General features: G+C 39.1%; 1 protein-coding gene across 1 annotated transcript in view; it reads left to right on the top strand.

Moving 5' to 3' along the window:
- The window catches only part of CALCR (calcitonin receptor), an 86,548-nt gene that overhangs the window by 12,086 nt on the left and 47,986 nt on the right, over window positions 1–26,476 (top strand). Inside the window, exons 2-5 of the mRNA XM_058833547.1 lie at window positions 4,517–4,604; window positions 14,532–14,685; window positions 17,855–17,965; window positions 25,625–25,737. Of these exons, the coding sequence (XP_058689530.1) occupies window positions 4,557–4,604; window positions 14,532–14,685; window positions 17,855–17,965; window positions 25,625–25,737 (426 nt within the window). The 5' untranslated portion in view covers window positions 4,517–4,556. The remainder of the gene's footprint in view (window positions 1–4,516; window positions 4,605–14,531; window positions 14,686–17,854; window positions 17,966–25,624; window positions 25,738–26,476) is intronic.

Genomic DNA, 26,476 nt, shown 5'->3' with positions numbered 1-26,476 from the left:
TCCTTCCTTCCTTCCTTCCTTCCTTCCTTCCTTCCTTCCTTCCTTCCTTCCTTCCTTCCTTCCTTCCTTCCTTCCTTCCTTCCTTCCTTTCTTTCTTTCTTTCTTTCTTTCTTTCTTTCTTTCCTTTCTTTCTTTCTTTCTTTCTTTCTTCTCTACTGCCTTCTTTTGAATCTTCCTCTTACACTCTTCTTTCTGACTAAATTTGACTTCCTTTGTTGGCCTTGTGCAAATGGCTGTGCAGGGAGGACTGTCCCCCCTTCTGGATAATGGTAATTGTAACTAAAGACATGTTCAGCACAGTACTACACCTGTGGACATCTGGACAGAAACAAAAGAGATGTCATTACATCAGAGTAGGATGCTGTGTTCATCCTCAGATAAGTTTCAGGTATAATCCCAAGGTGTCAGTGGTATTACTATTATAGCTGAAGAGGGAGGAATACCTTAGCACATAATGAGCTACATAAATGCTACATTTGTAAAGAACAATATTCTAGTTTAAATAACAGTTGGGAATGTTGTATATAACTATTATAAGCAACAGGAGCTGAAGAATTAATACAATCATGGAAAAGTACTGGGCTTTAGCAATTTGCTTATGACTAATCCCTAAATATGGGTATTCTGAAATTGAAATTCATGAAGCATGCTATACTAACTTAACTTGAGTAAGGACATCATTGGACCTAGGGAAAAAAGCTAAATATTATAGGAACAAGAATCAGCATAGCACCTAAAACCTGCTTGGGAACTTCAGCAAATGAAAAAATTTTGGTGTCATTTTAAACTGTATTACATTGCCATAATAATCATTCTTATATAAGCTCTGGTGATCCCAAGAACTATCCATACATTATCTATAATTCCTGTCGTTTATGGTAATAAGCATCATCTCAGGAAAAACTCATGCAAACCTTAAAACATCTGCAATACGTATTCTTAAAACAGCTTGAAATATTATTGCTTCTCCATCTGTAATTGTGAAAAAATAAATAAATTTCAAACTCCCTTTAAATCTATTTGAAAATGATGCAGCTGAAAACTAATTTCCTGTACCCTTCGTCATGTGGCCCTGTAGTGTGGCTGTGGAGTCAGCACAAGCCAGGTGGTCCTGAGCAGCCAGAAGAGGCCATGGAGAGCAGCCTGGCTGGGTACTGCCATGGAAGCCCACGTGTGGTTGAGTCAGGGTGTGAGCATGCACCAGGGAGCTGTGGGAACTGAAAGTGGTCAAAGAAGAGGCCTCAGGCACTGGCTGGAGCCTCTGGGATAGTCAAGTATGCAACTTTCTCACTCCGGCCTGAGGAATCATGAGGAGATATCCAAACAGTCCTTAGAGAAGGAAAACAACTTTTGCAGGTGTTGTTTGCTCCTTGCTGTTTACTTGCAAGAAACAGCCAAGGGGTGTTGTTCCTAACTGTCCAGTGAAGGTGATGTGTTGGCTTGATGACCAATGAAAGCTTTACCTTTTCGGACCTTCTAGGAACTGTCTATAGAAGATCTGAAAGAATTAGAAGTGCTGTCTTTTGCAACTAAGGCTAGAGAGTCTGTGCCATCACTTTTGCCATTCCTAATACAGTGTGACAGAGAGCAGACTCATTTCTGCTTCCACCCTCTGCTCCTGATAGCACAGCTCCAGTGCTCTGGGCTGCCCAGCCTTCCTCCAGCTGCAAGCACACTGCCCATGGGCTGTTGTGTCCGTGTAAAAAGATGATCCTTCTAACACAAAAGACCCAAAACAGCAGGCACTTGAGCATACTGCTTTGCACATCCCAGCTTGCTTGGCATGTCACTGGATGATGGGGTCTGAGCCATGGAGATGTTGATTTGTTCCTCTGTCTGGAGACTGACAGGGTCCATCTCCTGGGGTTCCCCTTGTGTGAATCTTTCTGACTCTCTCTTGTTTCTGCCCTGTCCATCGACCAACACTTTGTATTTGCATGTACATTTTAATTTCAATGAGATATCATCCTTGATCCAGTACTGATGCCAGCTTAAGTGTGCTGTAGTGTTATGGGCCAGTCTTATGGTTAAAGTAGAAAAAAACTCTTCTTAGTCAGGGGCTTTATAGTTTGATAGTTAAAATATTGTTGTTCAACAATACTTGAAATTTTTACCACTGAAAAAGACAAAAAAGGTGCTGGATTTTATATAGCATGTCAGCCGTCCCTGTGGTTTCATCTGGCTAAAAGAAAAATTACTAGAAATAAATAGACTAGCTAAGATTCATCATGGGAAATAGTTCTTACTCATTTACTCATATGTAGTATCATATGGTGAAGTCATTTTAGTTAACACAGGGGAAAATACTGTGTTAAATATTTTACAGATGGCTTATTTTTTAATTAGGAGAGACAGGAACAAGAAACATTTTAAATAGCTCCTTCAGTACATAGTAACAAATGTTCAGAAAATCTCATGAGGATAAGATTTACCTGCATCTACAACTGTAACCCAACATGGTGCTGCAGGCACTCTTGGCACAAAGTGCAGGAAAAGCAGACATATAGCAGGTAAATCCAGCTGATGTTGATTTTGCTTATGCTTTCTCAGTCACAGTATCATGTCCCTCTGCTATTGGTAGAAGCTGTTGTGTATTTTACAGCTGTTGATAATTTGTAAGGCAAAGTGCTCCCTTTGCTTCCTTGATACCAAATCCCTACAGATGCAGCAGAAGTGATGAGGCTACCAAGAGTAGAGGCACCCACCAGCCTTGCTTTACACCACACTGCAGAGCACTTTGCAGTACAGTGTGTACCTGCAGGAACACCATACTCGTGCTTGTACGTCTGCTCACTGTACAGATGTCCAAGAGCCATTGTTTATATGTTCTTCGTTAAGCTTTATTGTCAGTTTGAACCAATATAGACTGCAGGAAAGAGCCTGGAAAATATGCAAACAAATCTAGGCATTTTTCTCTGATCTAGGTGTCCAGTTTCTGCTTCAATTAAGTTATCTGCCTCGAATAATCAAATGCAAGTTTGTGGCCCACTGTGTAACTACGTATTTTTTCTGTAACATTTGCGTGTTGCATTACCTCTGTCGCAGCAGAATGGTTCTGGGAAGATTCAGACAGTAATAAAACTACTTCCTATTAGAGACAAATCCTCTGAGCCCTGTCTGCCTGCCATCACTTTATGTTTTTTTGTAATCTCAGTGACACAGCTGCAATGATCCCACTGGATCACATGTGCTACATTGAAGTGGAAGTGCCACACCTTTACTACATTTTGACATTACGTATTTCTGCTTTAGATGAGGACAATATTTAATTTCCCCTCTGAAAGTGGGTGCCTTTCCAGACCATTCAAAGATGAGAAAAGCTGTTACAACGCTGTTGCTGAGACAAATGTTATACAAGTCATTGTGTTATTCACTGCATGTCAGCTGGACTAAGCATTCAGGTCCCTGTGCCTTTTTCCCATTCAGTTTATGGGTTTCAAATGTGTAGGGTGGTCACAGGATTGTTTGTCCAGGTAGAAAGCACCTAACTTCTAGTTTTCAAGCTGTCTGAAAAACGAAGGTGTGTGAGTGCTCACTGTGTTACTGTGACTGAAGGTGATCACAGCCACATGTCCTATGTTGCTCAGCACATACACCTTGAGTGGTCTGTGAGGCATCAGAAGGCACAAATGTGTGTTGAAAAAAGCTGCATTTCTCACTTTAATGCAGAACTTACATTATTATAAAACTTAAGATGATGTGTTAATGCCAAGAGCTTTACTTGCTTGAACCCCCACAACTGTGAAGCAATAAGATTTTACCTGACGGCCCCTGGATAATTTTCTAGATAGGCCGGATATATGTTGATGTAGAAAAAACCCAGAGAAACAAAAAGTTGCTGATCTAGTTCTCTTCTAACCTGTGCAGTCGTGTCCATGCTCTTGCTCCTCAGTACCTTATGCTGAAGCAGTCAAGCTCGATGGCCTGAGGCTTACACTGCTGTGTGTCTATCCACAGCCCAGCCACCCAGCTGCATAATGGAGAGTGCAATCCCATGGTGTTCCCAGTTTCTCTTTTCCTGCCACACCTGCTTGTTCACCTAGTTTGAGATTACTCAGACTCTTGCTTTCTGTAGCCCCATAAACATCTTTTGAGCTGCTGTTACACTTATTTGCAAACTGGATCTTTCTGGGTTTTGCAAGTCAGATTTCACTCAGATTGTTCATAGGTCTGCAGCTCTGTATTAGCTTAGAAGCAGCTGAAAAAGGACAATCAAGATAGCCTGAGGTGGCAAAGACAGAGCTAAACTCAGATCTGCTGCTGGTGACCCAGTAACATGGAGCTATACCCCATGTCCTCTGTACTCACCACCAGAGATTCACAGAGGAGACTAAATTTAAAGCATACCAACCTCCAGTTAGACCAAACTTGAGCACATGTAAGTCTGGGGATGCTCAAACAATCACACATACAGAGTTCAGTCTAAGTCTAAAAATATGCTCATACACCAAGACAAGGAATTTATCTTAACATGAAAAGTCCAATAATGCTTTTATTTCTGTTGTTTAATTCCCAGAAGGGTCATCTACATTGTGTTTCTCCAAGAAGACTCCACAATGAAAAAAACAACCCAGAGTTGCTTCTTACTCATCATCCTTCTAACTGTAAGTACAAGAAAACTGAACTGCTCATGACACCTGTCGTATTTAAAATTGTGGTGATGCTGGGAAAAATGAATAGCAAGTTATACTTGTTATACTTCACAGGTGAAGGAAAGAGTTTCCTTACTAATAATTTCAAAAGAAGGTTATCTAATAAAAATTTGAACTTGAAAGCATTGTTTCTTGGTAAGACAGAACTGCAAGTCTGAAGAAGGTTATGCATATCACTTTTAATTTCTATGTTTTACAGGCTACAACATATCATGGGAATATGTGTATTTGAAAACTGCCCTTAAAGTTGTTCTGTGAGACAAACTGACTTAAGTAGTGATGGATTTTCACTGTTTATAGTTGATCTGCTATTAAGAAAGCAACTGAAACAAAAAATAATCATATAAATCTATTTATTAGTTCAAATGCTATTTTCAACTGTTTTATATCAACATTACATTTATTTTAATGTGTGAAACATGATTGAGTAATTGTGGTTCTAAACATGTGGTAAATTCATTTCTGCCTCACTAAATACCTCTCTCATAAATTGAATACTTTTGATGATCTCTACTTGTGAAACCTCAAATTATTAGTGATCATCATAAAATCATAGACATTACAGGCAGTCAGAGCCTAAGTTACAGAATGATCAGCATATGTCTGAATGATGCTACTGGGAGCAAGTACTACTCACTACCCTGGTGTGGTACAAGTAATTTGCATGATGTCTCCCACCTTATTTCCCATCTAACTCTAGCTCCTCTTCTTTTTCTTCTTTTTCTTCTTTTTCTTCTTTTTCTTCTTTTTCTTCTTTTTCTTCTTTTTCTTCTTTTTCTTCTTTTTCTTCTTTTTCTTCTTTTTCTTCTTTTTCTTCTTTTTCTTCTTTTTCTTCTTTTTCTTCTTCTTGTTTTTCTTCTTGTTCTTCTTTTTCTTCTTGTTCTTGTTCTTCTTCTTGTTCTTCTTGTTCTTGTTGTTGTTGTTGTTGTTGTTGTTGTTCTTCTTCTTCTTCTTCTTCTTCTTCTTCTTCTTGTTCTTCTTCTTGTTCTTCTTGCTCTTGTTCTTCTTGTTCTTCTTCTTCTTCTTCTTCCTTCTTCTTCCTTCTTCTTCCTTCTTCCTTCTTGTGTTTTGTTTGTTAGCTTCTCCTGCCCCTCTGCTTCTCATCTTCTCTTTTAACATCTGAATGTGAAATATCTCTGTGCATCTCCTTGTCAAATCCCATGCTGTAGGAGCAGAAGAAACTCACATGTTGCAGAAAATATGTTGGAGACCATAAGCAGCTGCTCTACCTGCTGTTTACTCTACCCAGCTGGTTTACTCATTGGGCTGTACCTCTCCTCTCAGCCTAGCAGAGCTTGTCCACAGCACTGTTTGCCACTTAAATTTATATAGATAAAAAAGGAAAGTAGAGAACAGTAAGAGAATGAGAGAGGAGGAGGTAAAAAGGGGTAAAAGAGGTAAAAAGAGGTAAAAAGAAAACAATAAAATTGGATAATCCAGAACAACAAAGAAAATATTGAATTAATGGTTCAGGATTAGGACCCTCCATCAAAAAACTGCTGAAGAGATAGAGAAAGAACTGGAGATAGTTAATACATTTCTGCTAACTTGGTCCCAAAATAATTTGTCCAGAATTAGTTAATGATTTGAGGAGTCATCTCCATCCTTAAGAGAAGTCTTCTACCCTGAGGTATACTGGAGTATTGTGGCTTTTGTGACCATTTGGGTTGGCTGTTCTACCTATCCTGCAAGGGTGCATGTGACAATGCACTGGCTATGAAGTCACCCATGGTCAGAGATGTCTGTAACAAAGAGCCTGAGAAAGACCAGCTTCCTTCTGGGTTGAATCCCACCTGATCTGCATATCTTGATAGGAGTCTTGACAAGGAACAGCAATTATTCCTATAAAAAGCCAATGCCAAATGAAAGAACAGAGCTTATTTTACTCCCAGTCAAGTGACAGGACTGTAAATATTCTGATAACTAAAATTGTCAACAGCACTTCTGGGCACTTGAGGTGCTTTGACCTACAGCATGGATTAGTAGGTCAGTCCTGAAGGACTGATCCTTGCCCTGCTGTTCTCAGATCTTTTAAATCTCTCACCCATGAGAGCATGTGTGCAATGTTCATTCTGTGCTCATTCCTGCAGCTCTCCAGGGCTAGGATTTCTTTTAAAAACTCTTCAGTGAGATCTGCATTCATTTTAAATATCTTTGCACCAAAGGACATTTCACATTCCGACCTCAATGGATAATTTAACTTACATTTTCATGCTTCCAATCTCTATGTGCCCTCTTTCCCCACTGCAGTGGGCATACTGTGCTCTACTTTGACATCGCTTAGATTAATTTCTCTTCTGGTAATGAAGAAGCCACAGTCATAGAAGTAGACCATGAACAAGATTTGTTTCCTTCATGAAGCTTACCCAGAATACTGATGTTAGATCAAATGTGAAAAATGTTTTGCCTGAGTCATTTTTCCAAAAATTCCTCATCTGTAGATGGTAGAAGCCATCATTTTTGCATTTCATTTATGATTTGTAACGAGTAAAGGGTGTCTCATTTTCACAAAGGCTGTTCCCACTCTATTGGTTCTTCAGATCACTTCTTTGTTCCAAGAACTGTGAGACCTGTCAGCCACTGGGGCTGAGGATAATATAGTAATTAAGGTTATTTGTGACACAGGCAGAAGTGATCTCCCATCCCTCTCCTCTACCCAGCCCACAAAGCACCCTCTAGATCTCCCTTCTTTGATGATGTTGATGGTTTTCTGTCATCCTCTCATGACCCAGTTGATCACTGCAAGCTGTTGCAAAACAACACAACCTTTTGAGGACCTTGATTTCTCCTCTGGGCTCCAGGCTCACTGTTTGTGCTGTTTGGCCCACTCTAGGTGCTGATGGGTCCCCTGTCGTGGTCACCCCTATTGAGTAGGGGAGACTTTTACCTGAAATCTCTCTTCTTAGTGTAGCTGTGATTCCCTAACACAACTTCAGAGCTGGAGCACACCCCACCCTCTATACAGTGTTAGTCTTTTGCAGAAGGCTTCCTCAGATTATTCTCGTATCTCTCCTTCAATTTTTTGCCACAGACCCTACTTGGTATGCACAGCCACTTCCTCCCCACCACATCCTTTAGACTTATCACCAAGTGGTTTTGGTACCTTCTGATAGAAACCATCTCTTTTATGCACATAATTTTTCACATAGAGTAAATAGCACTTCCATGTACAGATCTGTAATAACTCGTCTTTGCCAAAAAAAAGCCTGAAACATCAACTATTCCAAAACCTAATTTAGAAATAAAGTCAACTCTTTATTGTGTTCCTCTTTGATGGATTCCCTTGCTTTTGGATGTGCCATAATGCATCACCATATAGTCCTCTACTACACAAAGGGAATTTCATTAGAAACTTTAGTTGTTCATTATGTCATAGTTCACTTTAAACTGATGCTGCCTAATTTTTTGCAATTATTGAGAGCCACAGAATGTGACTGAGATTTGCTTCCTCAAGTGTATGAGCCCTGATATGCTGGAGCAATTAGTTCCTGTCCTCAGTGCCCATTTCTCTTCACAAGAAGGATGGAGCATCAGCACAGTGTGCCCAGCAGCATCAAAATGCTGAGAATGATGAAGAAGAAGAAGGTTTGGGTCTCTTTCCTGTGTGACCAATCAATTTTTCAGGACATTGACAGAAGAGGGTTGTATTCTCTGCCTTATTTTTTCAAGTAAGAACTGTGCCTACAAATGGCCCTGGAAATGAGGATTGATGAAGCAGTTTTTCCCACATACTCCAATTTTGTGTCCTGAGCCAACCACAACATGCATGGTAAGGACTAAATGGATGCTGCAGCTGTTGGCCACACTATTTTCAATTAGACCCACTAGACCAATATTGTATTTTAAAATAAATTCTTTCTGAGTGAAAAACAAACTGTGCACATTCACAATGTCCAGATCTGTTAAATTATTTCCAAGCCTCAGTCACAAAGATACGCAGAGTCTGGTTCTTCTTTCCAACTCCTGAAAGACTTGTGAATAATTTTGGTTCACGAAACATTGAAAATTAATTATATGAAAACATAAATGTGATTTTCAGTAACTGCACAAACTGGTGTATGTTGGACTACAGTAGTGGTAGGGCAGGTTCAGGTCTCCAGAACCCTTTTCACCATGATGGGGGAGCTGCCCATGGTGCACCTGTTTGATCCTCACAGCTGGGAGGGCAACACACACTGGTGGACTGGTGTGGCCACAAACTCTGCTGAGCTCCTGCTCCTGCTCTGCTCAGTGGTTCTCACTGTGCATCTCTGAAACCCATGCCTGTGCAGGTACTGTGAGAACAAGCCTTTTGTTGCTTAGACGGCATCTCTTCCAGCATCTGGTCCAGAGAAGATCTCCCATGGACTGGAAGAGCTGCTGAAGATCCATCACAGCCTTCTTTGTCTCGCTTCCTCTGAGCCTTCTTGATCTCTGGCACCTTTGGCAGCCCAGGATCTTCCCCAGCCTTGGATGGTGAGATCACCCTGAGTCTCATCACCTTAGACCATACCTTTGGAAGCAGTTCTGCAGGCACACTTCCCTGTGCAACTATTTATGGGTTGCTTCATGCTGTAAGTATGTGCACTCACAAGTTTTGAACCTGTTCTCACACAAGGGAATCTCTGGAAAGTAAACTGCTGATATTTTAAGGTGGTAAGAATTAGTGTGAGAATGTGAGAGTCAAGCTGCTCATCATTTCCCAAGAAATAGGAATGCTGCATTCTGTTCTATTCACCCAGTTTCAGGGATGATCAGGACATTTTGACTACATCTTTGCTTTTTGCAAAACCAGGCTGTTGCTATGCAGCTGATTGCAGTAAAGAGGCCTCTCACAAGAGGATAATCAAGGCTGCAAGAAAATATCCATGAAGTATTCTGGATTAGCCCACAGTCTCCATCAGGCTAAAAGGAAAGTAAAGCTTCTTCATGTAAGCAAATCTTGTAGCAATGGAAAAGAACTATAAGATTTGTGGCTTGCTTTTCATTACAACAACCTTGTCTTCATCTACTGTCCCTGATAAGCTCATGCTTGTTTAAACAGCTGCCAAAATCTGCCATGTTAGTCATATGGGATCTCACTGAGATAATTACCATCCTGCTCCAACTGCGGTAGTGTATGGGAACATTCTAACATTCAGTAATTAAGTGAAACATGTCATGTTGTAGTATTTCCCCAAAGAAATTGCCTTCTGCTTCCTAGCACACTTATGATGGATATAAATGGTTATGTTTACTGAATACCGCATGCTAATGACCTTCCTAAGATTTCACAGTTGTTTTCTTATCTGTCCCAACACTAGCAGTTGTGAAAAGTAGTTCAAACATAATCAAAGTATGAGAGGGGCTCTGCAACTCGTCTAAATCATGCTGAGCTCTTTCTCTAAAATGTGGTGGATTGAAGAACAGGAGTTTAGTGATCCATAAAGAGATGACTGCACACAGCACTTTTAAAAGAATTATACCAAGTGAATGTTTGAGCTGTTGAAATCAATAAAAAAAAGTTAGAGCATCCAGAATTTCTACTAGTCTGAGCTCACCAATAATTGTTGCTAAATTACTATATTTAGTGGAAGGAGGGAAAAAAGAAAGACAGCTAAAAACACCTTCTTTTCCTAAATGTCATGTACAGTTATTATTAGTGTCCTGCAAGCTCCTTGATGGCAGAAGAAAAATATTTGGAGATGCTTGTTCATCATGTCCAATATTTTGTGGGAAAAAAAGTGAAAGAATTTTATACTTACTTTATCTGGATTCTCCCTTGCAGAAGTGGGCAGTCTTGCACAGGTAAACATCAGTTTCTCTTACAGAAACCAGGACACTGTTTGTTCATTCCTGAGAGTTTAACAATGAAGCCAAATTGCTTACTCAGAATCCTTTATTCATTCTAGGTATAAAGTGAACTTCACCATTCCCAGCAGCCTGTTATTTCTCTTTGTAATGATAATTCACTTTCTTATATAGTCATTTGTCACGTGGTGGCTTGGTGGTCGTATGTATGACGTCATTTACTTGGACTTTTAGGAGTGACATCATATGTACGGCTGCTAAACTGCTGCATGGGACATCACTTAAACTGTTTTCTTCTGAAGAATTCAGTGCATTTTCAAGCAATGATCACATTGATTATTGTGAATTATTTATTTCTCCTTAATAAAGAATCTTTATAAATGAATGAGGCATTCCTTTATTGTATAAACATTATCTATATTTCCATCTGAGGTATCTGGTGAATGGATGGGAAGGCTTTTTAATGTGCAGTAATGGACTCTGAACATTTAAAATTTGTTCCATATTTTGTAGGTTCAATATTTGTAGGTAGTTGCCAGACGAAGATTAATTTGCCTTGGCTTTTTTGTGGTATAAATGTAACTTTTAACTCTTAATTTCTAAAGTACATTGACATAACAATTAAAACATAGTAGCAGAGGTGAGTCAAAATCATGAATTCCAAGAGAGTTTATACAAATACTGATACACAGCTATTCATGGGACATTCCCAGCCTCTCTCATTAACATGATACACACTAAGCTTTCCCTCCTATGCAGTCACACCCAAGCTTCTGCTATTTCTGAAAAGAGAATAATGACCCAGAGATTTCTTCCTGCCCCCTTTGCCTTTTTCTGACTCTACAGTAAGAAGTGAGGAAGACTAAAACAAATAATAACATCTGACACCACAAACTGCGTCAAAATGCTTGTCTGACTGAACTGCAGATATATAAAGGCTGGATCATGAGCCCACTGGGCTGACTTTGGGAGGTCAGGCTTTAAGTTCTGGGGGGTGGATATGGGATTCTCTTATGCATAGTAAAAACCCCAGTATCAAACAGGGATATGACTTTTCCACCTCCAGCAAGCCACAAAATTAATATTTCATTAATCTGCTGAAGTGGTAATCTGATTTTAAGGCAGAATAAAATTGTGTTCAAGCTTCCAAGGCCAGCTTTTCAAATCCAGGCAAACAAAAATGAGGAACAGCAATCAAAGGAAAGAGTAGATTTAAAGGGCACATCACAGATGAACAATCCCAGTGTCATACTTATGTCACAGAACCCCTTAATTTGATTTCACACACAAGCTATTCAATTACATAAAAAGTGCCTGGAAAGATTTTTGGGCAATTAACCTTGAAAATCTGAATCATTGTGTTTAGTAGAAAGAAAATTTAAAAAAATTAAAGTAATAGTAATCATAAAAAAGATAATTTAAGAGACAATTATAAATCAAATGTTCTTACTCCAACTTTTATCCAACTTGCTTTTGTTTTACTGGAGGCCATTAGGTTATTGCTACTGATGAGTTTTAGTGACACAACTCATCCATATTTTTAATCTGTCTGAGTGAGTTCCTGGCCTAAATGTGGGCAGTAGAAATTTCAGCTGCTCCATGATTGCCTTGTGTAGGGGCAGTAGACTGGGCCTCCTGGTTACATGGCTGAGCACTCTTACACAATTTTGCACACAGTCCAAGACGTTTAATCTACCACCACCACAGGTACTCTCTACCTCCAAGTATCACAATGTTCTCATTAAACTATACCCAATAAGGGCTGCCTTCTTCAGGAATCACACACTACAAGTAATGAAACTGTGAGTAAGGTGCCTTTAGTGTCTGAATTGTGTTTCACCCCTCAAAACCATCATTCCACACATGAATGTGCTCCCAAACTGGCCCAGAATCACAGACAAATTACCAAGAAGAAAGGCATTGCCACGGAAGTCCTTCTAGCTTCCTGTGATGAGACTGTTATTTCTGTCTTGAATACAAACAGCTTGGAGCTGAGATATTATTCAAAATAAGAATGGGAAAAATTAGCATGCAGTATCTACTAATCACTTCAGAAAAGCACCAGAGTCTGTGTCATGAACATGGGCATGAAGGGCTAAGACAAAGCTGAGGTTGTCTGAAGAACCTCATCTGCACTTTCCTGTGCTTCCTGTGTGGATTTAGAATTTTGCTTGGCTGGTTTTTAAATTATACTTGGGGACTCCAGCTGCTCCCCTTAGTCTTTTTAAAATTAAGGGATCTCTGATGTTTGGCTTTGCTTCTGTATTTCCATTCTGACTTTCTAGAAACTTAATTTTTCACTTGGATAGCCAGATGAAATGTTCCAAATGGCTTCACTGTCCAAGTATATCTTGAAGGGCAGGGGAGGAGGGGGGTGATTTATACATACATCTACAATTTGTACAAAATTATCTCTGCCAGAAAATATTTTCATTCTTATTCCTCCTATTTTATTTCAAGTGTGTACGTAAGTACAAGAAGATTGACTGTCTCCATGTCCTCCAGCTAGCAGGTGTATACAGTTGAAAATGTCTGTGTCAAAAGAGATGAGATGATATGAGATGAGATGAGATGAGATGAGATGAGATGAGATGAGATGATGATGAGATGATGATATGAGATTAGAAAAGCATAATTGATTTAAGACTAAAAAGATTAAACAGACATGGTTTGACACAGAAGTATCTGGATAGAAGTAATGGCTTTTTTTTTCAGTGAAGACAAACATACTATGGTTTTGCCACATTTGTTTGGAATATATTTTACCATAATAAGTGTTTCAGTGTGAAAATGAGGAGAAAAAATAATGTGTTGATGGAATACAATTGCCGGTGATGTGAAATAAAAAAGGGACAGCAAAATGTAAGAAGCCAATATTTGAAATTTCAAACCTGTCATGTTTTCAGTTCTAATGCACACCTAAAGATCTCTGTATTAGCATTTGCTGCTAAAAAGGTCAAGTTTGTGTGTTTATGAGAGTCCTAGATTTTGAAGCAGTCTGCAAATGAATGTGTTTGTGTTGGCTTTAGTACCATTTAATATAGCGGAAAACAGAGGGTCAAGCTAGGAAAGTGCTACATTAGTGTTGTTTTTGAGTGGGGAAACAGGAACTCATATTTTACAATCACCTTCAAGTAAAGAGTCATGATACAGGATTGAGGCAGAACAGAACAAACTAAAGCTCCACACTTTCATTTTCACTCACAGACCTCGGCTGTACAAGGCGGGGAGGGAAAAAAGGATGGATGGATGGATGGATGGATGGATGGATGGATGGATGGATGGATGGATGGATGGATGGATGGATGGATGGATGGATGGATGGATGGATGGATAGATGGATGGATAGATGGATGGATGGATTCATGGATTCATGGATTCATGGATTCATGGATTCATGGATGGATTCATGGATGGATGCATGGAAAAAGAACATAACTGACCCCTCCAGCTGAGATCTCTGCCTTCCAGAGTCAATGATGCTTTCCTTTAACCAGCAGGCAGCTCAGAATGGAATAATTCAGAAGATGTCACTAGATCAAAGATGAACTTGCTATTTAGACTATCAAATTTAAGTACTTGAGCTTAAGTACTTAAGAAACTTAAGTACTTAACTAGGAGCTAAGGTCAGGTATCAGGTATAAACTCTACCCCGTGTTTCTATGACCTTAACAGTTGCAGAAGCTCAAAGTGGGTGACTTAAAACATGAAATAATCAGTTCAAAGCAAAGGCTGTGGCACTGAAGTATTTTTTTCTGCACTGCCTAGAGATAAATCAGCACAAGTGAGTAGAACTACATGGGTGTAACTTTGGGAAGATAGAAAATTCTCTTGGAAGGATTTTGAAGACTTTATCAAGCACTTAATGATCCTCTCTTTACCATGAAAAATGGCTTGGTTAAAATCTTATGTGTTCATGAGGTAAACTAATAAAATACAGCATTTACTTCATAAGTAGTACGAGGCCCATCATAATGATAAACATATGTGCAAAAAAAAGGTCTTTCAAGAATGCATAATAGAAGTTTTTGGTCCTCACATTTTTATTTTTTTTTCATTTAATACTTTTTGTTTATTCAGTTGTACTAACAGCTTTTCCTTTCCATACAGAGAATTGTTCCAAGTCTTTCTTCTACTGTAAATTATACTGATCCTACATTAGAGCCTGTAGTAACTGAAAATTCAGTCATACGGCAGAAGATAATAGATTCACAATTCAAATGTTATGAGAGGATGAACAGAGCTCCTCCATACAAGAAAAAAGGTAAAAGAGGTTTTTTAAAAATCTGTATTTTGCCATGCGTGGTTATATAACTATAAAGAAATATTTACTTCTCTATACTAACCCATAGTCTTTCTCAGGGTGCAGTTTCCTTTCCACAAGCAGTAATCAAACTCATTTATTTAGCATCCTCCTAAATGCAAAGAAAGGGAAAATCCTGGAAGGAGCCCAGGGAATTAACAGCTCCTCCATCTTCTGTCACCTGCATTTCTGGCTTAATGCTTTGCTGCTTGAATCTCTCTTGTTCTTGCTTGGGCAGTAGCATTTTCCTGAACCTCTCAGCAAGGTCATACCTGATTGTGAATCTTAAATATAGATGTTGTTCTGTTTGCTCCACTCACTCTTTCAATTTTTTGCCATTTGTGTATTGGCTGCTGGGTGTTGTGCTCTGTACCAGCACAAGTTCCATGTATTCTATATTCAGCAGCAACAATAGGAAAAAGAGGTTTCTAAAACACTGAGGTTTATAAAGGAGGTTTGTAAATATCTTTATTGAATATGAGGCATATATGAAGACTAATAAAAAGGGAAATAACAAATAATAGTGGTGCTGCAATTGCATAATATAAAGCAGCATTTCTGTTTGGGACTGAGAGCTCTGATCACTTTTTCTCACAAGATATGAATGAAGATATGAGGAGCTAGAGAAAAAAATATCACAGGTAGTGTGCAACTTATGCAAGTAAACAGCAGATATTGAGGACACAGTTTAAAGGGAAAACATTTTAACATTAATTAACAAAAGTACCCAACACAATAGCAGTGTTGGAGATAAATGTGGGATTTTTTTGTAATTCAAGAATGAAGACATTCTACAGCTCTTTATCTTAAAAATTTTACTGAGCTCTGTAAGACTCAAAGAAGAGTTAGATGTTAAGATAATCAGGTCTTGATATAGAAATATTTGGAAATGAATATAAAGATTCCTGCTGCTTAAAATAGGTTTTAATTCAGGTGAATAATGGGGAATACCCACAAGTGATTAAACAGGGTTATTGGATAGAAGCAATAATGTTTCAGGCATAAATAAGCCTTTTAGTTGCTCAACTTGCAGCAGAAATACTTACCGTTCCTTGTTAGATTACTCTTTTAGTCTCCAGCTCTATAAACACCTAATTTTTGCATCCATTGGCAGTAACCACTGGATTCACCTTTCTTTTGCACTTTGCTGGTGTGATAAGCTGTAAAGGGCAGATTTTCCAGAATGAGCTGGGAATTTGTATGTATCCAGACATAAATTCCTAGTAGTGTTCTCAAGGATGGTGCTGTTGCAGAAGGACAGCAGGGAAGTGCCTGCATTCCTTCAGCTGACAGCCAGATTTGAGGGATGCTGTTAGTTCATAGCAACATGCACTTAATTCATTTATAACTCAGAATGAAGATAATGGGTGACTACAGAATGGTGCCAGCACGACTGAAGTTGTGTTCTGAACTGAAGAGATAATAAAATGAGGAGCTCAGGCACATGGAAATACATGACAAGCCCTCCAGAGCAGCACAGTATGTGTGTGTATATATATGTGTGTGTACATGTATACATAGATAAATAGATTGATATAGATAAATGTGTGTGTATATATATACATCCTTATAATTACCTTGGAAGACAAGCCCATGATGCATAAATTGACCTATGTGATTATTTTTCTTTATCAGGCCAGGCAAAGGATTAAAGTTTTAAAACTAGACAGTGTCTTCAACTCCATCTGGCATTACTTTTCAAAAACAAGCTCAAATTGCAATCATTTTCTACTCTTCTTTTTCTTTGATACTACAAAAATATTCCTAAAAGTTTTTCAGATATATTTCAAAGAACACGACAATGCCATGAGGGAAAGAAAAAAACCTGCTGATATGATGACTGGTTAATTAAGTGAACAAGTAACATTAGCACATTTAAGTTATCACTTGATAACTGAAAAATATATGTGCATAAAATCTTAGCTAATGAAGAAAAAGTGTACATAAAAATTTATTTTCTGAACAAGATCTAATCTGGAAAAAAAAATAATTTTGAAATTTTTATGCTTTTTGATTAACAGCTACTTGACTTACAAACAGCTATTGGTGCAAGTTGGAACAATTTAGATGTCTTTGTACAGCTTTCTTGCTTCAGTAAGAATGTTTATCCGTGGATAGTTTCAAAAGTTCTAGAAGCAACTAAATATCCATATGTTAATAACTTCCAGTTCTTATTAGGTCCGTTCTATTATGATTCTCTCAAAAACAACTTCAATCTTTCATCCCTAGATTAAAAAAAGCTAAAATGTATCTTTTTATTCTATTTTACTTTAGCCTGATGATCTTGGTGATAAATACTTTTTTCCCCAAAACAGACTGGTTTTCAATGCAAAATATCCAGGCGGGGACGGGGGAGAGGGGGAGGGTTTGAAGTGTTTCTTGTATAAATCCACAATGAGTCATGTTACACATTACAGTAAGCAGCTCTAGAGCACAATTTCTGAGGACCATGGCATGTACAACCTCTGTAATGGGGTCAGCAATGAGCTGTGCTCTGCCTCCCAGCACTGCTGCTGTTTGAATATCCCACAGCCTCAACAGCTCCACCTTCCCAGAAGGGGCACAGGACAATGAGGACAGGATCACAGCTTGCCTACCTAGACAGCATCAGCAGGCAGAATCTGCCGGCTACAGATCAGTCTTGCACCTGCTTCACTGGGTTTGTAGCTACATCCCCAACCTCTGGTGATGAACAAGGCAACAGCCCTACAGGAACCTGTCTCTGCAAATGCTGCTTTTTGCTGGCATGTCTCCACAAATGCTTCCAGCCTTGACATTTTGAATGCCTGATTTTCAGGCCTGCTGAGCAGCAAAAGGTGAAATGAAAAACAGATGCCTCACAGCTCTTTGGGTACTTCTAGTGTACCTGCTTAGAGCTGACAGAAAAAGGAACAAAAAGAGAAATTTGTAGGATTGGACCCCACATTCAAAGTTCAGTTCAACATGCTTTAAAACATAACTTTCCAGTAAAATGAACACCACTAACTTCAGGTCAGTAAAAAAATAATAAAGGGGTATACTACAAAAAAGAAAATTGATTGACTGCAGGCAACAATACTCCTTGATATTCGAGGTGTTCAGGAGAGACTTTTTTATGGAATTAACTCTTGCAATCCTCTTAAATGTCCAGGTCTGTTCTGCAACCGAACGTGGGATGGCTGGTTGTGCTGGGATGACACACCTGCTGGAAGGCTCACTGCTCAGAATTGTCCAGATTATTTTCCAGACTTTGATCCAACTGGTACAGTATTTCTTTTTATCATTTTATCTTTCAAAGGATGTCTTCAAAACATTTGAGCCATTGAGTGGATGTGCTCAATCCAGTGACATTTTTGCAGTGCTCTGAAATCTCTGAAAGTTTGGTAGAAATTAAAACACATCAAGTTTTTGGGTTCCATAATTTACATATTTTCATTTAAAAAATATCTCGTATGTATTTATATTTATGTAAATATAACCCATGGATTTATGGAACCTAGTTTATGAAAATGTCAGCTTTTGAATTACAATATCAAAATATTCTTAGCACCTCATTCTAAGTTTTTATAATGAAGAGAAGATGCTTATGTGCTTGAAACATGTATCAGTATGTTCTTTATTCAGTTTTTATTGTAAAATATAATTTTATGAAAGAAGATGAGCAGATATAATGTTAAGTTTGAATTTCAGTTCTTAGCTGAATTATTCATACAAATACTAAAAGCAGACTGAGAGAAGTAATTGAAGAATGTTTAAAAGGGAAAATGAAAAATCAGTGGAAGTATTTCTAAATAGATATAAGGAAATATTAGACACAGGTTTAACATTGCCAAGAGTACAGTTTGAAGAGAGGCACAATTGTGTGTTCCATGCTCAGGACATGTTGCTTACAGGTGGTGCTTGATGCCACAGTGTGCTAAATTCCACATAGTCACCATGCCCCAGTTGCAGTTAAGAGCCATGAAATTAAACATTTGGGAGGGAGGGTGCATAAATTTGAAAGTTTTCAACAAGCTTAACTCAAAATGCATGTGCCCGACTGGAAATGAAGGAAACAGACTATTGCATAGCTGTGAGTTAATTATCCAACACCAATAGCTAAAATTGTTTATTTTCTTGAGCTTATTGCTTATTTAGAAACTGAGGAGATTCCAGGTTGGATCAAACCCTGTATACATTTTGCTGAATCCCATTTACAGTAGCAGACAGATTGATTGTTATTTCTGTTCTTCATAAATCAAGCCACCCATAATTACAAAATTCACACAGCAAATTGCAAATTTCCAGTGTCAGGCCCAGTCTGACCTCCATTCAATCTTTGCTGAAGGAGCTCCCCTCTTTTTAGTGGAAGTAGGCATTGGACAGGATAGATTGAAAGACATCTGTCTGCTCAGGAATCCTGTGCTTGGAAAGTGAGTTCATGTGGCAAGGTCATTATCCACTTCCTGTGGAAACACCCTGAGACCAACCCAATAAATTTTTACAGCAATTTACACCCCTGAGACAGACAATGAGCACCAAATCACAAGGTCTTGTCTTTTGTGCCCTTTCTTCGCAAGACTTGATATCTTTTCTGTACAGTGTCATAGTGTTCAAGGAGGAGTCTTGGAGCAGGATCATGCTCATGGCTCATCATTGGAGCACCTGGGGACAGCAGACTGAGAAGCTGAGACCCTCAGCTGCAGGATTGGCTTTCACTCAGGTCTCCCTCTCTGTGAACCAGTGCTTCAACCATTACACTATTTGCACAAAATTTCCATAAGAGCATTTTAGAAGAACTTGCCGAACCTGGTTCTGTTCCCAGAGAGAGTTCAGGAGAGATCCTGAGGCTCTGGATCCTGAGGTTGCACAAGTTTTTCCTGCATGCATATTAGAAGTGCCTCTAGGATGTCATCTGTACCTTCTGCTTCAGACCCCATTTTACTCATGTTATCCTTCCCTCTTATTGAGGGAAGGCCCTCTTTATGAGTAGGAAGATTTATTACAAGTCCTTCCTTTCCCTGCTTCCATGGTTTTCAATAAAAAAATATGTAGCATTAACAGTCTTAGTTTATGTATATTCCATGCAAAGGTGGGTGTTGGGCAGCCTTGTGATCACAGAATTTTCCCCATAGCTAAAGATCCTCATCCTTCATAGAGGGGGGTGATTTCAGAGCCACTCTCCTACTTGCTCCCCAGCCACCTATTCTCAGCTTTCCCTCTTGTCTGTCTCCTGTGACTTGTTCTGAACTAATTGCTCTGCTTCAACGGCACTCTTCAAAGTAACACTTGAAGCCATCCATGGAGAAGCATCTCACTCTACTTACTGATGCATATTAACACCAAGGCCTGTGGCTTGTACACGGATTGCAAATCACTCCTGAATGTACAAAAGCTTGTCATGAAGTCTGGCCCACAGTGTGGGCATACTGCAGTTACTCTTTCTGGCAAGATTTGAAAGTTGAAATTTGGAAACTTTTTAGTATTCCTCTTCTCTGTACACATCCGTAGTAAGAAAAGCATCCTCCAGTAATCAATTTCCTACTGTTCTCTCTGCTGTCCTCTTTAGGAGCAATACCTCTGGTCTTCTGGACCCAGTATTTTCCACTAGCACTCTTCATCAGCACCTGTCAGCCTCTTTGTCTGCATACTGGTCAGTCAACCCTGTTTCCCAGCTCTGGCAGCAGCTTAGCATCTTCTGCTTTCCTAGAACTGCTGTTGAGTAACCCAGCAGGTGTTACAGATGTGGCCTCAAACTGGTGGGTAGTCAGCCTTTGCTTTACAGGTGGCTGGTTGTCACACAGAGACTTACTAAAGTAGGAGGGAGACAGGAAACAATGAAGGAGTCTTGTCTGTCAAGTCTGTCAACTGCTAATGAAAGTGGCTGCCACTAACAGGTGGCCAAAAGCACAGGCTGAACTGTCCTGAGAGGTCTGTCAGGTTTTGTGTCACAAGTCATTATTTCCTTTGGTACCTTATTCAGCCAGTTTTCTGCTGAGAAACAGAAACTTTATCCTGAAAAACAGCAAATTTCCATGAAGAAAACTGTAGTGACTGTCAGATTTCCTCCCCATCGAGTCTCTGATATCCAAGTACCTCAGCATGTATTTTAGGAATGCAAGTAACCCCATGGATTTCTGAAACAAGTATTTCATGCTGTGTTGTTTTAGGTTACACCAAGATCTGCAGAACCACTGCATATCAGCTAATTGATGGCCATGTCCCTCCATTAAGAGGCCATGTATGTCTTTGAGAGCTGTAATAAAATAATGTCTTTCCTCTATACTTTTTTGCTTTGATACTTATACCATTCATAATTGGATAAGTGAAACATTATTGTCAGCATATCGGATCCTCCTCCCATCTGTATCTGTGGGTGCCAAATACCAGCCCTCTGTATCTGATCCCAAACAACATTCAGCACTGATGCCAACAAAAAATTGATGGAGTACGTTAGAAAGTAAACAAGATGAAATCATATTCTGAAGAAAAGAACACAGAAACAAAGTGGAGAACATGCTCAATGCTCTCTTCATTTTCTGTCTGACAACTTCACAGTTAGCTACCAAGTGTAGTCCCACTTATTTCACTGAACTTAGATCAGTTCTTACTAGACAGGGATCTGTGTTCTGAAAGAAGCAATCTCTTTCTCGCAGTGCACATCATGTGCAATGTGATAATGCATAAAAACAAATCAATTTGTCTGGAAGACATAACAAGACCTACTGCTTTAATGCCAGTGACAGCAGGAAATTCATTGTCTCATCCACTTCTGGCTGTGAAGCTCTGAGCAGGTCTATTTTATATGCTCCTATTCAGGCAACATGCAATTCTCTTGAACTGTATTTTATATTTATATTTTAGACATGTTAATCTTTGGTATAATCCCACTGAAATGGTTCCAGGTCACACTGAAATTGTTTGGGGTTCCGTTTTCAAGGAATGCAGTATGTAATTCATGCTGGCAATATTCTTACTGATGGAAGAAAATACATTGTGGCTATAATGGTCTTCTAGCAAGTCAGGTTTGCTGAGGGCAACAGGAGGAGCTGAGCCTTGCCCTGTGCCACCTGTGGGCTGTTGGGTTTGTGGCAGGGGAGCCTTATATTGCCCACCTTACTGTCCCTGTACATCCCATTTAGTCAGGATTATTTTGGTGCAGTCATATAGCAAGGGAGCCAAATGTGGATGATTTTTTTTTGTGGCAGACACCCCTTTTCATCTCAGTTTCACTCTCTTTACCTTTTGGCAGAAAGCAGAGCTTAAGAAGAGTATCCACCCCACCTTGTGAACCAAAGATGCATTTAGCACAACTGCCTTAGTTCTCTGCTTTGTTGGGTTTCTGTCTTTAGTTCCCTTTTGTAAACTATTATTCATAACTCTTCATGTAGCTCCAGGAGCAGAGTTTCTAGAAGTGCAATTTGAAAGCAAATCCATATGCATCCATAAGCAATTAGATGATGATTAATCAGATAGTGATTAATGTGTTGTTGCCTCTTACAATTGAAGAACATTCAAATACAGCCTTGCCTTCCTGCTCTGACACTGGAAGAGCCCTTGTCTTCCCACCACAAAATCCAAATTTTGGCTGAATTTAACTAAGATAGACAGCTCTGGATTCCTGCTGGTCCTATTCTCTTGTCTTGAAGTGATATAATTTAGACAATTATTAAAAAAGACAAATCTGAGTTCTTTGTCCAGATGCTTCTTTTCTCCTTACCCTTCTGTGTATTTCTGTCCTGTTTCTTACCAAGTTTGACAGCTGTGTTTTAAAAATTGATTCCTATCCCCATACTGCTCAATATGACTCATAAAGATTCTAGTCCTGCTGACTAAGACACTCTGAAGGCAGTGATAATCTTTCATTTAATAGGACACTGGAGTTGAAGTTTTCTAGGGTCACCACTGCATTATATTTATTTTTTTTTTCATTTTTGAAGGAGTTTCTTCCAGAATATTTTACCAAAGATGTAAGTAAATCATGATGTGCAACACCAACTATTCCTTCTTCTGCAAAACTAAGCACTGCACAGGTCTATCCAAACAATGGCAAAGAATCCAGTGTCTGGTACGGTCTGAGCATGACTGCAATAGGGGATAACTTCTTTCTTCTTCCATCTTATAACTCAGCAATAAACAAAAAACTGATGTTGGCTCCTTTAACATGTGCTAGCTATAGCTCTGGTCTAATTGTGAAAAGCCTGATTGATGGAGCAATCATGTTGTTCCACAGATATTAAGATATTTGTTACATATAGATGACTGAGGGTTTTTTAACGAGCATATGATTCATAAAAGTGCTCTTAGTGGCACAAACAATACACATGCAAATAATTGCTACTGGTTAATCTTTCAAGTCACTTCACTGCTCCCATGAAACTCCCCTTGTGGATGAGATTGCTGTCATCCATTTTTCCCAGACAGCTCTTGAAGTGTTTATATTTCTCTGTTTACTGCAGAAGCTCTACACAACTGCCTGTGAAATTTGTAACTTTAAGGTTCCTACAGAGAGATGAGATCAGTCCAATGTGATGTCGCTCTTCCACTTTGAATAATGCAATGCCCAAGTGGTGCCCCATCCAAGCTGATAGGGTACAGACAGAACTTTAAAAATTAGTGTTTACACGGTATTCTAATAATCTCCAAGCCCAAACCATTTTGCCTTGCTAGTGTTGCCTTACCCATCCTTTCATGTGTGTATTTTTTCAGCCTTTACCATATTCTTCTGGTTAGCACAAAGAACCAACACATGCCCAGATTCAATATCCCCCACCTGCTACTGGGCCACTCTAGAATAACTTGCAGTAGGATAGTGTTTGGATTGCAGCTTTGTTTCTGTATAAAATAATCTGTTTAGAAGAGATGTTTGACCTGTTTGAGCCACTGGAATGGAGAGCAAAGAGTGCTTATTCCCCAGTTGTGTATTCTCACATCACAGCAAGAAATCCACAGGACTTTGGCACTTTCAGAGTAGGATCAGTTTTCAGTAGGATCAGTGTTTGTCTGGCTTTAAGGAAAAGTATGAGGTGAAAGGTTTGTCTCTACCTTACAGAGGCCATGTTATACTCTGGCAGAGTGCCTACCTAGGCACTGAAGTGCAGGGATGATGGATGACATTGCCATACGTACTCTGCAGCAGATTATCAAAAGCCGTGCACTTCGCAGGGTGCATGGGATAATCAGTGCAACGCTTGCACACTCTGTTCCATTAATCTTTCATCTGTGACTGAAAACTTTTTCCAGCTTTTGATAGCATCTGGCAATGAGTAAAAGGGAACATTGCTACATGGGCAGTCTGAGATTATCTCCAAACTGCAGCTATGGAAGGCTCAAATAACACGTACTGTTCCTCTTGGTATTGTTGATGCACGTATTGATTTTTAACAAGTCCCCCAAAACAATGATTTCAAATCCACAATAATTTAAAAAATATGCTGCATTCTGGAGGATTATATTTTTTTTTTCTGCAAGGGCACTATATAGAGTGTATTTCTAGTCAGAGTAAAATAACTCAGTCTACTATCCTTATCAATCTCACCCATATGATCAGTTCCTTTCTTGAGACTTTAGGAACATGAATCTTACAAATTAATAGATTTGATTAACAGGTTATCATTGATTATCAGATGAAGAAAAGTGAGTGGGAATGTTAACCACAAAAAATGAAATTGTCTGTGTTCAAATGGCTATGGGCTCTGCAAAAGTGTATGTACTGGAAATGCTGATAATCTAAATACAAAACCAATCAAATTATAGAGCTAGAAAAGGCAAAGGAAATTTTTTATTTCAAGATAGACTTTTCAGACTATTTTAAAATTAGGCTTAAAAAACATGTTTTTCAGAAGTCTCTGTGTCACCGTCTAAGAAAACATAAAATAATTGTTTATTATTTTATAAGTTTATGATCTTATCCTGTCTTTGTTACTTGGGCAAACATTCCAGTGACTCCCATGTGGCTAGTGGTTGAGGGAAGGCCAAAGGAACTGGTCCAAAACTTGGCAGGTGATAAGGAGTGACCGCCTGTACCTCAGCATCCAGGGTGTCCCCAGCAGGAGTGTAAGCCTGTCAGGAGGGACACAGACACAGCCCACACCTGCAGCTCCAGGCATCCTGCAGGGCTGTGAGCTGCTGAAACCCCACTGTCCCCCACCACAGCAAAAGGATGTGCAGAGGAGCACGAGCCTGGAGCACAATCCACATGGCAGGGCTTTTCGGGAAGGACTCCAAAGCCACCTGCGGCAAAGGAACCAGCATCAGAGACACCTGTGTAGAGGCCAGACACATCAGATTATTTAAACAAAGAGCTCTGCAGCCATCTCAAATTAAACTGGACATGTGGGACCAGCACCAAAATGTTTGTGAGGCTTGTCTGTGCCTGCATGCTGTGCAGACCCTGGGGAGAGTGAGCAGTGCTCAGGATTCCATCAGTGGGGAGGTTGGGCGAGACTTTTCCACTCCTGTGCACAGAGAGAGCACTGGGCTGGGGCTGTTGGCATCTCCAGCACACAAGCTCTGGGTTATACTCTACTGACTGCCCTTTAGCTATGCAATATTTTTAACTCGTTTAACCCTGATTCTTGAAACCCTGCACACTTCCTTCAGGTCTGGCATCTACACCTGTGGTTATTTTCTCGTCCATAAGCTGCTGTCAACTGCCTCTTTAAATGGATTATTATCAGTTAAATATTGCAGCTGAATGAAGGCTGAGATATATACCCTAGTGTGTACAGTGAAAAAAGAGACAGCTAAACAAGTTTACCACCAGATAAGTCCCAGAAAAAACCAAAACAACAAAATAGCTAGTCATTATTAATTACACAGATTGAAAATCCTTTGGATTTTATTACACAGACATTTTCTTCCCAAAGAAATTATTTCAGATGGGTTTTTAAATTTATAATATGCTGATCTTAAAATAACTATTATTGTAATTTATCATCAGAGAGGGCCTCAAAATATTGTGATGAAACTGGAAATTGGTTTCGCCATCCTGAGAGCAACAGAACTTGGTCCAACTACACCCTGTGCAACTCTTTCACCTCTGAAAAACTGAAGGTATGCTGAAGTTAAAGAGGCCGTGGTTTTTTGGCAAAGTTTTGGGCTGGGCTAGCAATAATACATGTGAAAGAGACCAGAATAGCCTTATCTTTCAGCTTTATTTGTTGCACAAAACTTAAATAACATTGTTCTTGTGATTTTAGCTTACCCAAATTATTTAATGAGTTCTCAGACCTCAATATTGGTTTGCTATGGGGTGGGTAATTTAGTGGCAATTCATGTGACAAGTTTTGCAGTATTTTTCAAATGCATTCTTGATTCCTATGATTTTCCCTGATTGACCAACAGTTATAAAATAATCTTTTAGAGTCTCAATTTTACTTTTTGTAGCAGTAATATTCCAAGATGATGATGTCTTCTCCACAGGGCTAGTAATATTAATGTAAGTCCAAATTATTTTTCTTAAGCAAAGAGTATTAACCTGTACTCACACTCTTTGAAAATAAATATTTATGAAGGTACCATTAATCCAGAAAATCTTACAATCATGAACACATTTAACTTTGACTTTTACTGAAGAAATTGAGGCTATTTACAATAATGAATTAAGAATTTGCATCAATATTTCCAAAATCAAGGTGCTAAACTGAAAGAGAAATACTAAATATAAAAGCACCAAAAGAAATAAGGAGAGAGAAATCTGAGAAAAGCTTTAAAAAAATTCAGTTAGGGAAGCTCATAACAATAAATATATTTCCCAAATGCAAGTGGAGCTCCAGGAAAATCTGATTACACA

Source organism: Poecile atricapillus, chromosome 2 (genome assembly GCF_030490865.1).
Source record: "Poecile atricapillus isolate bPoeAtr1 chromosome 2, bPoeAtr1.hap1, whole genome shotgun sequence".
Classification (NCBI taxonomy): domain Eukaryota; kingdom Metazoa; phylum Chordata; class Aves; order Passeriformes; family Paridae; genus Poecile; species Poecile atricapillus.
The sequence above is the reverse complement of the archived record's forward strand: the minus strand, read 5'-3'. Positions and strand labels throughout refer to the sequence as shown.